The 16,941-nt window shown below is 43.9% G+C and overlaps 1 protein-coding gene and 1 pseudogene across 2 annotated transcripts in view; one reads left to right on the forward strand and one right to left on the reverse strand.

Annotated features, from left to right (window-relative positions):
- On the reverse strand, positions 1-8,445 carry LOC113888837 (annotated as a pseudogene).
- The window catches only part of LOC113888836 (protein C19orf12 homolog), a 34,026-nt gene continuing 18,612 nt past the window's right edge, over positions 1,528-16,941 (forward strand). The window contains exons 1-2 of one of the 2 annotated variants that reach the window (XM_027535819.1): positions 1,528-1,609; positions 15,977-16,291. In XM_027535819.1, the coding sequence (XP_027391620.1) occupies positions 16,007-16,291 (285 nt within the window). In that variant the 5' untranslated portion in view covers positions 1,528-1,609; positions 15,977-16,006. The remainder of the gene's footprint in view (positions 1,610-15,976; positions 16,292-16,941) is intronic. The other variant, XM_027535821.1, reaches the window with a different exon arrangement.

Raw genomic sequence — 16,941 nt, forward strand, 5'->3', positions numbered from 1 at the left:
TCATGCCACAACAGCATGGGCCGTGCTGCCAGGTAGGCCAGGATCACGGCAGAGGGCACGAGCAGCCACATGATCCAGAGCCATCACTGCCTGGGGGACACACTCAGCCGAGCCCAGAGCCAACGATGCGCACAGCTGCACCAGGCACCCACCGGCTCCAGACTCAGCACCGGATTGTGCAGGATGGCCAGCAGGAGAGGCACCACACTCGTGGTGAAGCCCACATCCACCAGGGCCAGGTGGCAGAGGAAGCAGTACATGGTCGTGCACTGCCAGCAGCACCAGTGCCAAGTTGCCCCTTAGAGTCAGGAGGTAGCAGAGGAGGATGAGGGCAAAGAGGACAGGCTGCAGGCAGGGCCCGTCGGAACAGCCCAACAGGAGGAAGAGCTTCTCTGTGCTGTGGTTGCCCTAAAGGGCAAACTCGCAGAAGGTTTGGAAGGATGACACACAAGGGTGATGTATCCCTTACAAGCAAAGGGATGGGGAGTGCAGAGGGGAAATGGATGGCAGCATACACATGCTTAGGTGTCCATGGGAGCTCATTTACAGATCTGAATCCTTAGTTTAGGAAACAACCATGTATAAGGATACCCTAGTTGATGTATTTACCATAAAATTCGATGAGGAAGATAGAATCTCCCTCCTAAAGATGAACATACTTGAGCTCTATAAGATAAAGCGTCCAAAGGTCATAGCCACTGAGTGGTCCTTTGGACATGTACTCAAACCTGTTTGATTTCCGAACCAATACACTTGTGCTGCTTCCCTGTTTCTGGTGTATTCCTAGGAGCCAAAGTAGAAAGTAGAAACCTAAACTTCCTCTCACATGATAGCCCTTCAGATATTTGAAGACAAATTTCTTTTTTGAGCCTCCTGACCCCCTTCTTTGGAAGCATGTAAAAAAATGCCTAAAAATAGATGCAATTCTCCAGGTTAGTATAACTAAAAATGGGTAGATCAGAACTGTCACCCTTTTGTTTGATGTGCTCTACCTCCATTAATACAGCCAATATACTGCTGAATGCTGAATTTTAATCTGTGGTGAGTCTCTCTTCCAGGCTGTGTCCAATGTCCATGCCACTCCTGTTTACCATCTAGTATGACAATCATGAGCAACACAGATGGGCACATGTGTAACAGGAAAAAACATAAGTCAGCAGACCTGGGTTCCACCTAACAGAACCACCTTGGTCCAGTGATTTGATGATTTTATAGTCATACTGGAGATGAATAAATGCAAGAGATGACATTCAGGCTTATAGACCCATGGTTCTAGAGATGTAGAGTTATAAAAAGTCAAATCACCTAATTCTGTGATTACACAGACACACACTAGTTCAGACAGATAAACTTTAAATCTCTCCGGGCCCATTCCTAGTCCCTGTCCTGCTGCAGGACTTTCTCTTTCCAGATCAACCTCAACCTGATCTGAGTTTTTCTGCCTGGACACCGGTGAGGATTCAGAATTCCCCGATCCTATTGAACAGTGAACTCAGGGAGGGTCAGGGGAAGCCCTTTGCTGCTGTGCTTCAGCCCAAGGTCATAATCTTGTCTTCTAAACTCAGGGACAATAGGAACCTGGAGAACTATCTGAAGGGAGGAAAGGCAGGTAAGGTTTCCACTCGATTCCATCAGATATTCTTCCCCCTTCGTACTTATTCTGTGTGTTTCAGAATGTATGTCTTTCCACACACACATGAAATACACTTAAATAAGTATTAGGTTTTCAAACTTGATTCTCTCTCTCGTGAGAGCTTCAAAGAGGAGAACATGATTTATGGTAAGGTTTTTAAAGTACTCGAATGAGTTCTCGGCTCCCAGTACTTTGTTGTTGTTGTTGTTTTGTATTGGTTTTGCCATACATTGCCATGAATCAGCCATGGGTGTACATGTGTTCCCCATCCTGAACCTCCCTCCCACTTCCCTCCCCATCTCATCCCTCTGGGTCATCCCAGTACATCAGCCCTGAGCACTCTGTCCCATGCAGCGAACCTGGTATGGCAATCTGTTTCACATCTGATAATATACATGTTTCAATGCTATTCTGTCAAATCATCCCACCCTCACCTTCTCCCGCTGAGTCCAAAAGACTGTTCTTTACATCTGTGTCTCTTTGCTGTCTCACATATAGGGTTATAGTTACCATCTTTCTAAATTCCATATACATGCGTTAGTATACTGTATTGGTGTATTTTTTTCTGACTTACTTCACTCTGTATAATAGGCTCCAGTTTCATCCGCCTCATTAGAACTGATTCAAATGTATTCTTTTTAATGGCTGAGTAATATCCCATTGTGTATATGTACCACTGCTTTCTTATGCATTCATCTGCTGATGGATATCCAGGTTGCTTCCATGTCCTGGCTGTTATAAACAGTGCTGCGATGAACATTGCAGTACATGTGTCTGTTTCAATTCTGGTTTCCTCGGTGTGTATGCCCAGCAGTGGGATTGCTGGGTCATATGGCAGTTCTATTTCCAGTTTTTTAAGGAATCTCCACACTGTTCTCCATAGTAGCAGTACTAGTTTGCATTCCTACCAACAGTGTAAGCAGGTTCCCTTTTCTCCACACCCTCTCCAACATTTATTGTTTGTAGACTTTTGGATAGCAGCCATTCTGGCCACTGTGAGATGGTACCTCACTGTGGTTTTTGATTTGCATTTCTCTGATAATGAGTGATGTTGAGCATCTTTTCATGTGTTTGTTAGCCATCTGTATGTCTTCTTTGGAGAAATGTCTGTTTAGTTCTTCGGCCCATTTTTTGATTGGGTCATTTATTTTTCTGGAATTGAGCTACAGGAGTTGCTTGTATATTTTTGAGATTAATTCTTTGTCAGTTGCTTCAGTTGCTATTTTTTCTCCCATTCTGAAGGATGGCTTTTCACCTTGCTTATGGTTTCCTTCGTTGTGCAAAAACTTTTAAGTTTAATTAGGTCTCATTTGTTTATTTTTTATTTTATTTCCATTACTCTGGGAGGTGGGTTATAGAGGATCCTGCCATGATCTATGTTGGAGAGTGTTTTGCCTATGTTTTCCTCTAGGAGTTTTATAGTTTCTGGTCTTACATTTAGATCTATAATCCATTTTGATTTTATTTTTGTGTATGGTGTTAAAAAGTGTTCTAGTTTCATTCTTTTACAAGTGCTTGACCAGTTTTCCCAGCACCACTTGTTAAAGGCATTGTCTTTTCTCCATTGTATATTCTTGCCTTATTTGGCAAAGATAAGGTGTCCATAGGTGTGTGGATTTATCTCTGGGCTTTCTATTTTGTTCCATTGATCTATGTTTCTGTCTTTGTGCCAGTACCATACTGTCATGATGACTGTAGTTTTGTAGTACAGCCTGAAGTCAGGCAGGTTGATTCCTCCAGTTCCATTCTTCTTTCTCAAGATTGCTTTGGCTATTTGAGGTGTTTTGTACTTCCATACAAATTGTGAAATTATTTGTTCTAGTTCTCTGAAAAATACCATTGGTAGCTTGATAGGGATTGCATTGAATCTATGGATTACTGGGTAGTATACTCATTTTCACTATATTGATATTTCCAACCCATGAACATGGTATATTTCTCCATCTATTTGTGTCCTCTTTGATTTCTTTCATCAGTGTTTTATAGTTTTCTATATATATGTTTTTTGTTTCTTTAGGTAGATATATTCGTATGTATTTTATTCTTTTCATTGCAATGGTGAATGGTATTGTTTCCTTAATTTCTCTGTTTTCTCATTGTTAGTGTATAGGAATGCAAGGGCTTTCTGTGTGTTAATTTTATATCCTGCAACTTTAACCCTGCACTTGATTCCATCAGGCATTCTTCCCCCTTCATACTTATTCTGTGTATTTCAGAATATATGTCTTTCCCCACACATGCATGAAATATGCTTAAATATGTATTAGGTTTTCCAACTTGATTCTCTCTCTAGTGAGAGCTTCAAAGAGGAGAACATGATTTATGTTAAGGTTTTTAAAGTATTGGAATGAGTTCTCAGCTCCCATTACTTTCATTACACGGACACTTCTGTAAAATCATATTCTCCAGGATGGAAAGAGCTAGAAGTAAAATGGGATCATTCGAAACCTGTCAGGGAGTGAAGGTACACTAAAGGGTCACTGAAACACAGCAAACAAAGATGAATACCTGGCATTTCTGAAGACTTTTTGCATTGAACTTTAGGAGGAACTTTTAGTAATCACTCTCAGAAAAGGGGAGAGGAGGGTGTAGAAACATCCTGAGCCTTAGGAAAAGGGCAGAGATTAATCTGGGAAGTTAGGAGATAGGGGTAAGGAAAAAAATTCCAGGAGAACACACAGCTTATGTACTCCCTTGTCATCCTGATCCAAATCCAAAGAGGCACAGAGTAAGAAGCACCTTAGGAACGTGTGAGATGACACTAGTGAGTCTCCAGGAGGAAAGGCCAAGAAGTAGAGGAACTATGGTGTGAGAGTGGATGTGTGATTGTTTTGACATCTAGAAGGTGAGAGTCAGCGTTTGACTGGCAGTTCCGGATAGTTCTCAGGTAGTGGATTTGGTTTGCAGGTTCTCCCACAGGAGAGGAAGAGTGCTAGGAAGCTCAAGAATCGGGAATCTAAAATTCTTTGTAAGGGACAGTATATAAAGAAAGTTTCTTGAGCCTGAAGACCCTTAGGACTTCTCTCCAATCATGTCATTTATAGACCAGAAAACCAACATCTCGGGAGATGAACAGATTTGCCCAATTTAATTCAGCAAGTGGCATCCCTGGACTGGAATCATGTCTCTTCTCAGTGCAGGTTTATGTGTCTTATGTCTGCTTCTCCTGGTGTATTTCACACATTCTGTCAGGCTGGTGTGAACAGGCTGCTCCTGGTCACATCACCCACAGCAACTCTCACTGTCATGTCCAGGGCACTCTTCCTCTCAGAAAGACCCCTAAATACTGGCAGGAGAAGGAGGGGTCATGGGCCAGTCAGATCAGATCAGATCAGTCACTCAGTTGTGTCTGACTCTTTGTGACCCTATGAATCGCAGCACACCAGGCCTCCCTGTCCATCACCAACTCCTGGAGTTCACCCAAACTCATATGTATCGAGTCAGTGATGCCATCCAGCCATCTCATCCTCTGTCGTCCCCTTCTCCTCCTGCCCCCAATCCCTCCCAGCATCAGAGTCTTTTCCAATGAGTCAACTCTTCGCATGAGGTGGCCAAAGTACTGAAGTTTCAGCTTTAGCATCATTCCTTCCAAAGAAATCCCAGGGCTGACCTCCTTCAGAATGGACTGGTTGGATCTCCTTGCAATCCAAGGGACTCTCAAGAGTCTTCTCCAACACCACAGTTCAAAAGCATCAATTCTTCTGTGCTCAGCCTTCTTCATAGTCCAACTGTCACATCCATACATGACCACAGGAAAAACCATAGCCTTGACTAGACGAACCTTTGTTGGCAAAGTAATGTCTCTGCTTTTCAATATGCTATCTAGGGTTCTTAAAAGCACTGGAGAGGATCACCAAGTGTTCAGATTCTTCCAGCCCCTGAGGGTCCAGGACTACATAGAAGTCAGGATTGGGAGTGGTGGGTGGTTAAGCACACAACAATTTCCAACACAAAAGGGTCATGTCACATTAAGAACAAGAAGGGCAATGGATTGGCTGAAAGGAGACATGCTTGATTAGGTGACATTTCTGCTTACAGAATCCTCTGTAGAGAAAGTGAAAGCACTTGCAAGAACAAAGGGTCCAGGAAAGCCTGATACAAACAGCAGGCAGGCAGGGGATTTCCAACTTAGCTGCTTCTATAAATGGGAGGCCAGCTCCTTTGCTCTCTCTCCTGTTTCTACTATGTTGAGCACTGAGATAGCTGCCATCAGTTTCATAAGTTAGGATTCGATACTGCAGAGGGGAAAGAGAGAGAACCTCTGAGACATGGTGGAACTCTCAGGGGTACATGAGGGACAGTGCTGGGGAGATGGGGTGGCAAGGAAGACATCTGGAAGGGAAGGAGATGGGCATAGATACCTACCCAATGTGAAGAAAGTTTCTGTGAAGAGGACCTGGTCATTGGGGTCCTGAGTCCTCTTGCATTGAGACCTTGCAGGGTCCACTGGTAGGGTATGTGGGACTGTTGTAGCCACACATTCTGGGAAACAAACTCACTCAGAAGGACAATGCAGATACTGGAGTGCAGTTTATTACACTGGCAGACCCAAGGCAGAGTTTCCTCTTAGCCAAGGACCCCGACCAGCTTTTGTGAAAACCTTATATACCCTAAGTGTACTTGCTGAAACCCAGCTCCCCAGATTCCTTGAAACTACTCTGGACGAGGGAAAAGAGAGATACGATCAAAGTTAACCCATGATTCATGTGTCACAAGACTAGATAAACAGTGGACATTTATCAATAGGACTGTGATCATATCCCGATAAACATAATGGAATTTACAACTTTGTTCTGTTACAGAGATAATTAGCATATTCTTTTAGGCAATGGAGAGTCCAAGTACAAGTCCTGGCTCTTGCATGGTCTCCTGAATTTACTTTCACTTTTGCTATTGGAGAGTCAATAAAAATACCTCCTGACCAAGCATTTCTTAGGTCACATCCATGTAAATGGTTCCTATTTCTGGGGATGATGGCAATCATGGCAAGATACTCACCTTAGGGATCTAGAGATTTTATGCCTCTCATGGGGGTCTTTGGGAATAGATGTGCTATAGGTGGGAACACTTTCAGAAAGGTGGGGTATTGGGGAGCAGTCTCTGTCCTGCCTGCCTTAGGCTCTAGCAGGTCTTCTCTGGGTTGAGTTAAGGGGGTGGGGATCGGTTTCTGGGTTGACCCCAACACTCTGTCCAAAGTCTGCCTAGTGGAACTTTTTCCTCTCAGCCTCCTCCGTCTCATTCCCTTCCTTTCCTCCTCCATGTCACCACCTCATGTCTCCCTCCTGATAACATTATGTTTTTCTCTCAGCCTGAAATATGTCCACCCTCTCCCACACTAGTCTCTTCCCTTCTTTATAACTGTCTCAAGAACCACTTCCTGCAGAAGTGTTTCTGAACGTAACCCCACTCAGCACAAGGCACACTCATAGGTATTGCTCATTACAATTATGAGTGGTGTACTCTGGGGTGGGTACTATTTAACTGGAAAGGTAGACATTCAGTTGCACTGATTTTTTTTTTTTGAATGGAGTCTCCTTCAGGGTAGAGTCTATTTTATTGTCACTTGGGATTTTTCTGATATCAGACACCATGGCATCTTCCATGGTGTTTTCCATCAGACTGGGATCGTCATGCATCTTTTACCAGAATTTGGTCTCTTGACTGAGGGATACGTTATCCCCCCAAAAGTCCTCCAAAAATCTTTTTTTTTAATCAGCTTAAGAGAAAGCCCAAGGGCCATTTCCCCCTCACTAAACCTGCACAGATAAAGGATGTGTGGTTTTTTACTTATAACACATGACCCTTTCCTGATGAGAGGAAAGGACCTCCCCATTAACCATGGGCTCTTTAAGGACAGATCCTGCAGATTCTCATAGAGAAATGAACAGCCTGAAGGCTAAACTGACTGACTTTCCAAAGGACATTCCCATCCTTGGGCTCTGGGGTAACACTCCTCTCCTTCCCTCCCTGATTGACTCACTGTGCATCTTGCCCTCTCGCCTGACCCCTCAGGAATTCCTCACTGCCCCCCTTCACTTCATTATTCCTTAGGGTGGAGAGGAGTGGGTTGAGAGTAGGTGTGACTACAGTGTAGAAAAGAGAAATGAACTTGCCCAATGTTGGTCGTAGCTGTGAGTGGGTTGTAGGTAGGGGTAGATGGTGGATGAATGGAACATGCAGACGACTCTCAAGTGAGACCCTCAGGTGCCCACCGCTTTCCTGAGACAGCCTCCGGTCCTCATGCCGAATACAGCATGGGACACGGTGCCATAGGAGATCAGGATGATGGCGGGTGGAAGTAACAGGATGAAAATGCAGTCCAGAGCCATCATCACTGGGAGGACGCACTCAGCAGAGCCCAGCGCCAGCGATGCACACAGCTGTTCCAGGCAGCCACTGCACTCCAACCCCAGCGTCCAGCTGCACAGGTTGGCCAGCAGGGGTGGCACCATACTTGTGGTGAAGCCCACGTCCATCAGAGTCAGATGGCAGAGGAAGCAGTACATGGGTGTGTGCAGGCGCATGTGAAGGCTAGCACTGCCAGCAGCCAGTGCTAAGTTGCCCATCAGAGTCAGGAGGTAGCACAGGAGGACGAGGACGAAGAGGACAGACTGCAGGGAAGGCCAGTTGAAGAAACCCAGCAGGAGGAAGTGCTTCTCTGTGCTCTGGGTGCCCTAAAAGGGGAAAGTTGCAGAAGGTTGGGAGGATGACCCACAGAGGGTGATGTATCCCTTGCAAGCAAAGAAAAATCAGGACCATGGTTGGTGGTGGGTGAGGGAATGGATGGCAGCACACACATGCTTAATGTCCATTGGAGCTCATTTACACTTCCGAACCTTTAGTTTAGGAAAGCAGCCATGTTTAAGTATACCCTAATGATGTATTTCCACAAAATTCTATGAAAGAGAAATCTCTATCCTAGAGATGAACACATCTGGTCTTAATGGAGTAAGTCATCCCAAGGTCATAGCTAGTGAGTGACCCTGTGGACGTGTACTCAGGCCTGTTTGATTTCCAAACAAGTGCCCTTTTGTGGCTTCCCTGCTTCTGGTTAAACTTATAGAAGCCAAAGTAGAGATCTAACCTTCCTCTCACATGATAGCCCTTCAGATATTTGAAGTCCGATCTCTCTTTGAGCCTCCCAATCCCCTTCTTTGAAAATATGTAGTGTCTAAAAATAGGTGCTACCAGTCCACCTGACCTGCCTCCTAAGAAACCTATATGCAGGTCAAGAAGCAACAGTTAGAACTGAACATAGAACAACAGACTGGTTCCAAATAGGAAAAGGAGTTCACCAAGGCTATATATTGTCACCTTGCTTATTAAACTTATATGCAGAGTACATCATGAGAAACGCTGGATTGCATGAAGCACAAGCTAGAATCAAGATTGCCAGGAGAAATATCAATAACCTCAGATATCCAGATGATACCACCCTTATGGCAGAAAGTGAAGAAGAACTAAAGAGCCTCTTGATGAAAGTGAAAGAGGAGAGTGAGAATGTTGGCTTAAAGCTCAAATTCAGAAAACTAAGATCATGGCATCCAGCCCTATCACTTGATGGCAAATAGATGGGGAAACAGTGGCTGACTTTATTTTGGGGGGCTCCAAAATCACTGCAGATGGTGACTGTAGCCATGAAATTAAAAGACACTTACTCCTTGGAAGGAAAGTTATGACCAACCTAGACAGCATATTAAAAAGGGGAAATATTACTTTGTCAACAAAGGTCCGTCTAGTCAAGGCTATGGTTTTTCCAGTAGTCATATCCGGATGGGAGAGTTGGACTATAAAGAAAGCTGAGTGCTGAACTGTGGTGTTGGAGGAAACTCTTGAGAGTCCCTTGGACTGCAAGGAGATCCAACCAGTCCATCCTAAAGGAAATCATCCCTGAATATTCATTGGAAGAACTGATGCTGAAGCTGAAACTCCAACACTTTGGCCACCTGATGTGATGAGCTAACTCATTTGAAAAGACCCTGATGCTGGGAAAGGTTGAGGGCAGGAGGAGAAGGGGACGACAGAGGATGAGATGGTTGGATGTCTTCACCAACTCAATGGACATGAGTTTGAGTAGGCTCTGGCAGTTAGTTATGGACAGGGCGGCCTGGCGTGCTGTGGTTCATGGGGTCACAAAGAGTCAGACATGACTGAGCGACTGAACTGAACTGAAAATGGGTGCAGTAGGCCAGGTTAGTATAACTAACACTGGGTAGATCAGAACTGTCACCTTCTTTGTTTCAGGTGCTCTATCTCCATTAATACAGCCAATATACTGCTGAATGCTGAATTTTAATCTGTGGTGAATTTCTTTTCTAGGCTCTGTCCAATGTCCATGCCACTCCTGCTTACCATCTAGTGCAATGATCATGAGCAACACAGATGGGCACATGTAACAGCCTTTAAATACAGAGTCTTCTGGGTAGAGGAAAACTCATTAGTCAGGAGACCTGGGTTCCACCTAACAGAACCCTCTTGGTCCAGCGATTTGATATGAGGAAGTCACCTCATTTCCCTTCATCTCAATATTTTCATGTATAAATGGTCATCTAGATGACTAGATGACTGCTGAGATTCCTGTACTACTTTCCTGGATCTCAGATTGATCAGTATTTTTCAAACAAATGAATGTGGATTCAAAGTCTTTAACTCTTGACTGTGATGCTGAATCAGTGGTATGGAAACCATCATAGTTGATGTGATGAATAAAGTTAATGGAACCTTTCTACTGCAATTTTGCCAATGGGTATCTTTTATAGATAACCTATTTTCAACATCATTTTTACTGTTCTTCATTTGAAATAATAATCTTGCAATTTTTTTATTAATTTTTCAGTAAGGAACTCTTTTCATCCCTGTATGTATACATGGTTCTCTAGTCCCAATAGGTAGACCAAATATTAATATTGTGATTAAGAATACATGTTTGGAAGTCAGCCTTCAGAGATTCAGTGTTGCTCTGCCAATTCCTAGATGAGCATCCTTAGGCAATGTTGCTTAACCTTCCACACCTGTTTCTTGACTTGAAAATAATATTTGTTAACTAGTCAAACATTCAGAGCTCTTAAAATTGTGCCTGACAACATTTGTGTGTGTGTGTGTGTGTGTGTGTATGTTAGTCTCTCAGTCCAGTCCAACCCTTTGTGACCCCATGGACTGTGTATAGCTTTCCAGGCTCTTCTATACAGGGTATTTCCCAGGAAAGAACCACAAAACCATGCTTGGAAGGAGCTAGATCCACAGATCTGCAGCTCAGGGTCGGGCTATGGGTAGAGATCTCAGGGGTATTGGCACACAGATATCATTGCTGGCCAATGACATTTCTGGGCTCAGCATCCTGGACATTCTGACCAAGGTTCCCTGCTTCCCCTGAGAATGCAGACTTAGGCACCAACATGGCATAGGCCCCTGGAGCCAGAAGGGCAAGACAGAAAAGCTCTGAGAAGATGTGATTTAATTTTGAGGTGCTTTAACCATCCACACTTCCTCTTCTCTTTCCAGAAGTGGCGTGGAGATTTAAGAAATTAAATGAGTGCCAGTAAAGTTTGGAAATTGAAAACAGTTTACTCCAGGCTGCCTTGTCCAGTCTTCCTTACTCTTTCCAGGCCCCTCCCCCATCCCTGTCCTGCAGCAGGACTTTCTCTTTCCAGATCACCCTCAAGCTAATCTGAGCTTTTCTGCCTGCCCACTGGTGAAGTTTCAGAATCCCTGGATCCTACTGGACAGTGGACTTGGGATAGCCCTTTACGGCTGTGCGTCAGTCAAAGCTCACAATCGTGTTTTCTAAACACAGGGGCAGTAAGACCCCGGACAGCTGTCTGAAGGGAGAAAAGGCAGGTCAAGGTTTCCAATCTATCCCATCAGGTATTCTTCCCCCTTCACACTCATTCTATGTGTTTCAGAATGTATGTCTCCCTACACAAAATACACTCAAACAAGTATTAGGTTTTCCAACATGATTCACTCTCTGGTGAGAGCTTCAAAGAGGAGAACATAACATCTGATTAAGGTTTCAAAAATATTGAAATGAGTTATCGGCTCCCATTCCTTTCATTACACGGACACTTCTGTAAAACCATGTTCTCCAGGATGGAAAGACCTGGAAAGGACCACCAAGTGTTCAAAGTCAAGCCACTGAGGGTCCAGGGCTACATAGAAGTCAGGATTGGGACTGGTGCGTGGTTAAGCACAGAACAATTTCCTACACAAAAGGGTCTCTCACGTTAGGAATAAGGAGGACAATGGATTGGCTGAGACGAGACATGCATGATTAGATGACATTTCTGTTTAGGGAATCCACTGTACAGAAAGTGACAGAAAATTCTCTAGCACTTGCAAGAACAAAGGGTGCAGGAAATCCTGACACACACAGCAGGCAGATAGGAGATTTCCAACTTAGCTGCTTCTGTAAACGGGAGGGCAGCTCCTTTGCTCTCTCTACTGTTTCTACTCCCTTGAATGCAGAGATGGCTGCTGCCCCTGGTGTAAGTTGGGATCTGATACTGTGGAGGGGAAAGAGAGAGGACCTCCGAGACATGACAGAGCTCTCGGGGTGCATGAGGGACAGTGCTGAGATGGGGCCACTGGGAAGACATCTGGAAGTGGAGCAGACAGTCATGGATACCTACACAATGTGGAGTAAGCTTCTGTGAAGAGGACCCGGTTATCGGGCCCTTAAGTTCTCTGGTATTGAGACCTGGCCGTGGCCTCTGATAGGGTACGTGGTATGAGGTGGGAGTGGCCTTTGTGCTCAGCAGGGCTGGCAAAACTTCAAACCATGGAAATACTGTTTAGATTCCTATTTCCCTTATCTTGTTTAGGGGTCCAGGGCTCTTAAACCTCCTTCTAGTCCCCAGAGAGAGGTTCACATAACTCTGTTATCCTATATTCTTTATGACCTGAGCTGTTAACTGACGTAAGAATATAAACACTCGGAAGGAACTTGGCATGAGGGCAATGCTTAGCACAGAAGAGTGAGACTTCAAGAAAGAAGTGTCTGTTGCATCTAGATTAGGAAGATATTTTTGAATGAAGACTGAAAGAGGTCCTCTGAGGCATTCCAGTGACAAGATAGGGATACTTCAGTTCAGTTCAGTCGCTCAGTCCTGTCCAACTCTTTGCAATCCCATGGACTGCAGCACACCAGGCCTCCCTGTCCATCACCAACTGCTGGAGCCTACTCAAACTCATGTCCATTGAGTCGGTGGTGCCGTTCAACCATCTCATCCTCTGTGGTCCCCTTCTCCTCCTGCCTCAATCTTTCCCAGCATCAGGGTATTTTCCAATGAGTCACTTCCTCGCATCAGGTGGCCAAAATTTTGGAGTTTCAGCTTCAACCTCAGTCCTTCCAATGAATATTCAGGGATGATTTCCTTTAGGATGGACTGGTTGGATGTCTGTGCAGTCCAAGGGACTCTCAAGAGTCTTCTCCAACACCACAGTTCAAAAGCATCAATTCTTTGGTGCTCAACTTTCTTTATAGTCCAGATCTCACATCCATACATGACTACTGGAAAAACCATAGCTTTCACTAGATGCACCTTTATTGGCAAAGTAATGTCTCTGCTTTTTAATATGCTGTGTAGGTTGGTCATAGCTTTTCTTCCAAAGAGCAAGGGTCTTTTAATTTCATGGCGGCAGTCACCATCTGCAGTGAGTTTGGAGCCCCCCAAAATAAACTTTCTCACTGTTTCCATTGTTTCCCCATCTACTTGCCAGGTAGTGACTGGACCAGATGCCATGATCTTAGTTTTCTGAATGTTGAGCTTTAAGCCAACTTTTTCACTCTCCTCTTTCACTTTTAACAGGACGCTTTTGAGTTCCTCTTCACTTTCTGCCATAAGGGTGGTGTCATCTGCATATCTGAGGTTATTGATATTTCTTCCAGCAATCTTGATTCCAGCTTATGCTTCATCAAGCCCAGCATTTTGCATGATGTACTCTGCATATAAGTTAAATAAGCAGGGTGACAATGTACAGCCTTGACGTACTCCTTTTCCTATTTGGATCCAGTCTGTTGTTCCATGTCCAGTTCTGCCTGTTGTTTCTTGACCTGCATACAGATTTCTCAGGAGGCAGGTCAGGTGGTCTGGTATTCCCATCTCTTTCAGAATTTTCCACAGTTTGTTGTGATCCACACAGTCAAAGGCTTTGGCATAGTCAATAAAGCAGAAGTAGATGTTTTTCAGGAACTCATTTGCGTTTTTGATCATCCAGTGGATGTTGGCAATTTGATCTCTAGTTCCTCTGCCTTTTCTAAATCCAGCTTGAACATCTGGAAGTTCACAGTTCATGTACTGTTGAAGCCTGGCTTGGAGGATTTTACCTTACTTTGTTACTGTGTGACATGAGTGCAATTGTGCAGTAGTTTGAACATTCTCTGGCATTGCTTTTCTTTGGGATTGGAATGCAAACTGACCTTTTCCAGTTTTGTGGCCACTGCTGTGTTTTCCAAATTTGCTGGCATATTGAGTGCAGCACATTCACAATGTCATCTTTTAGGATTTGAAAAAGCTCAACTGGAATTCCATCACCTCCACTAGCTTTGTTCATAGTGATGCTTCCTAAGGCCCACCATCAAGGTACTGCTGCCTCATAAAAAGAGTTTAGAAGTGTTCTGCCCTCTTCAATTTGAGGGAAGGTTTTGAGAAGAATTGGTTTTAATTCGTCTTTAAAATTTTGGTGGCATTCATTTCAAAACAATGTAGTCCCGAGCTTTTCCTTATTGGGAGGCTTTTGATTACTGATTCAATTGCCTTCCTTGTTATTGGTCTGCTCAGATTTTCCAATTCATCATGATTTCAGACATGGTAGGTTATATTATATTGCTAGCAATTTATCCATTTCTACTAAGTTATAAATTTGTTGGCATATAATTGTCCATATTCATGCAACACAGGAGTGAGCATCCCTATGTTCAGAATATTGAAGTAAGACTTAGATATACTCCCTACTTTCTGTGAGTGGAACCTTTATTTGACTAGGAGGAGACTATATTCTATACTAGGTGATATTAAAACATGTTAAGTCGCTTCAGTCGTGTCCGACTCTGTGCGACCCCATAGACAGCAGCCCACCAGGCTCCACCGTCCCTGGGATTCTCCAGGCAAGAATACTGGAGTGGGTTTCCATTTCCTTCTCCAATGCATGAAAGAGAAAAGTGAAAGTGAAGTCGTTCAGTCATGTCCAACTCTTAGCAACCCCGTGGATTGCAGCCCACCAGGCTCCTCTGTCCATGGATTTTCCAGGCAAGAGTACTGGAGTGGGGTGCCATTGCCTTCTCTGATATTAAAACATAGGAAATGTTAAAAAGAATACATTTGAACAAGTTCTAATGAGGTGGATGAAACTGGAGCCTATTATACACAGTAAACTAAGCCAGAAATAAAAATACCAATACAGTATACTTATGCATATATATATATGGAATTTAGAAAGATGGTAACAATAACCCTGTATACGAGACAGCAAAAGAGACACTGATGTATAGAACAGTCTTTTGGACTCTGTGGGAGAGGGAGAGGGTGGGATGATTTGGGAGAATGGCATTGAAACATGTATAATATCATATAAGAAATGAATTGCCACTCCAGGTTCGATGCAGGATACAGGATGCTTGGGGCTGGTGCACTGGGATGACCCAGAGGGATGGTATGGGGAGGGAGGTGGGAGGAGGGGTTCAGGATGGGGAACACGTGTGCACCCATGGTGGATTCATGTTGATGTATGGCAAAACCAGTACAATATTGTAAAGTAATTAGCCTCCAATTAAAATAAATAAATTTAAAATTTAAAAAAAAACATAGAAAATAAAGGTGAATGAGAGATATTGAACATACCATCACCAGAACATGTAGGATAGCAGTGGGACATTAAAAGGAAACTTACAGCACAGAGAATATGTGTCCTAACCAGGATCGCCTCCTCACATAATCATGGAAGACAGCCCTATCAGTATTACACTAGGCTGTCAAGTGCTGGAAACTCTCTTTGGGAGTTGTTTGGAATGTCAAGAACATCTTTGGATGCTTGGTAGCTGTATATACTTTTGACAGTTGACAAAGTTTATCTAAACAAGAAACAGGAAAATAAGGTAGGAAATCATTAATAACATTTTAAGATGGGTAAGAGATATGGTAATAAAGGAATATCACCGCTTTTCTGACATTATAACTTTGAAAATTCAGAAAAAGCAACACCACAGATGGAAGGGACAGAGATTGTTGTAAAGAAAGTGGAGAACCAGACTGGCAGTGAAAGGTGGGAGCAATTAAGGCAGTGGCACAAAGGATGTAAAAGGGGGCAGGCATTCTAAGTACCAGTCTCCTGGCCTTTGCTGTCTAGGTGAATGTCCTTTGTGAGACAGTGGGATGCATGACCTTCAAAGTCAACTTGAGACAAAGAGCAAAGGAGATCACTGAACAAGTGTGGCATAAGACCAAGGTTCCCATGCAGGACCAGGTCCTCCAACTGGGCTCAAAGACCCTGAAGTCCCAGAGAACTCTGTCACTGTATGGCATCGACAAGGAGACAACGATCCACTTCACCCTGAAGGTGGTGAAGCCCACTGATGAGCAGCTGCCCTTGGTTTTGGTGGAGCCTGGTGATGAGGAGCAGAGGCATGACCTCCAGGTACGAAGGTCCAGCTCAGTGGCCCAGGTGAGACAGGCGTTTCAGACTCGGAGAGCTGTAACGCCTAAGAAACTGATTGTGGCTTGTTGAAAATGGGTTTTATTGATTGAACTTGAAGCGCAGTACCAAGACTCGTGCCTGCACCCATGTCAAGGGACTTTTTGCCCATGTTTCATTCTAAGAGCTCTATGCATAAACGCATTACAAGAGAATCTTTACTCAACTCCATGTGAATTGTTGTGAATGGGAATGAGATAGAGATCCTTTTTCATTTTTCAGCATGCAGATACCTAGTTTTCCCAACAAGATTTACTAAAAATTCTATCTTTCCCCATTGAGCATTCTTGGCTCCCTTGGGAAATATGAGTTAACTCCATTTGAATGGGCTTATGGAGAAGGAAATGGCAACCAACTCCAGTGATCTTGCCTAGAGAATCCCAGGGACAGAGGAGCCTGATGGGCTGCCGTCTAGGGGGTCACACAGAGTCGGACACGACTGAAGCGACTTAGCAGCAGCAGCAGCAGCAGCATGGGCTTAAATCTGACCTCTCAGTTCTGGTCCACTGGTCTATATGTCTGTTTTTCATCCAAGTACCAAACTTTTTTCAATAGGATAGCTTTGTCTCATAGTTTGATATATTGATGAAAGTGAAAGAGGTGAGTGAAAAAGTTGGCTT

The sequence above is a fragment of the Bos indicus x Bos taurus genome, unplaced genomic scaffold (genome assembly GCF_003369695.1).
Source record: "Bos indicus x Bos taurus breed Angus x Brahman F1 hybrid unplaced genomic scaffold, Bos_hybrid_MaternalHap_v2.0 tig00002315_arrow_arrow_obj, whole genome shotgun sequence".
NCBI classification, from domain to species: Eukaryota; Metazoa; Chordata; class Mammalia; order Artiodactyla; family Bovidae; genus Bos; species Bos indicus x Bos taurus.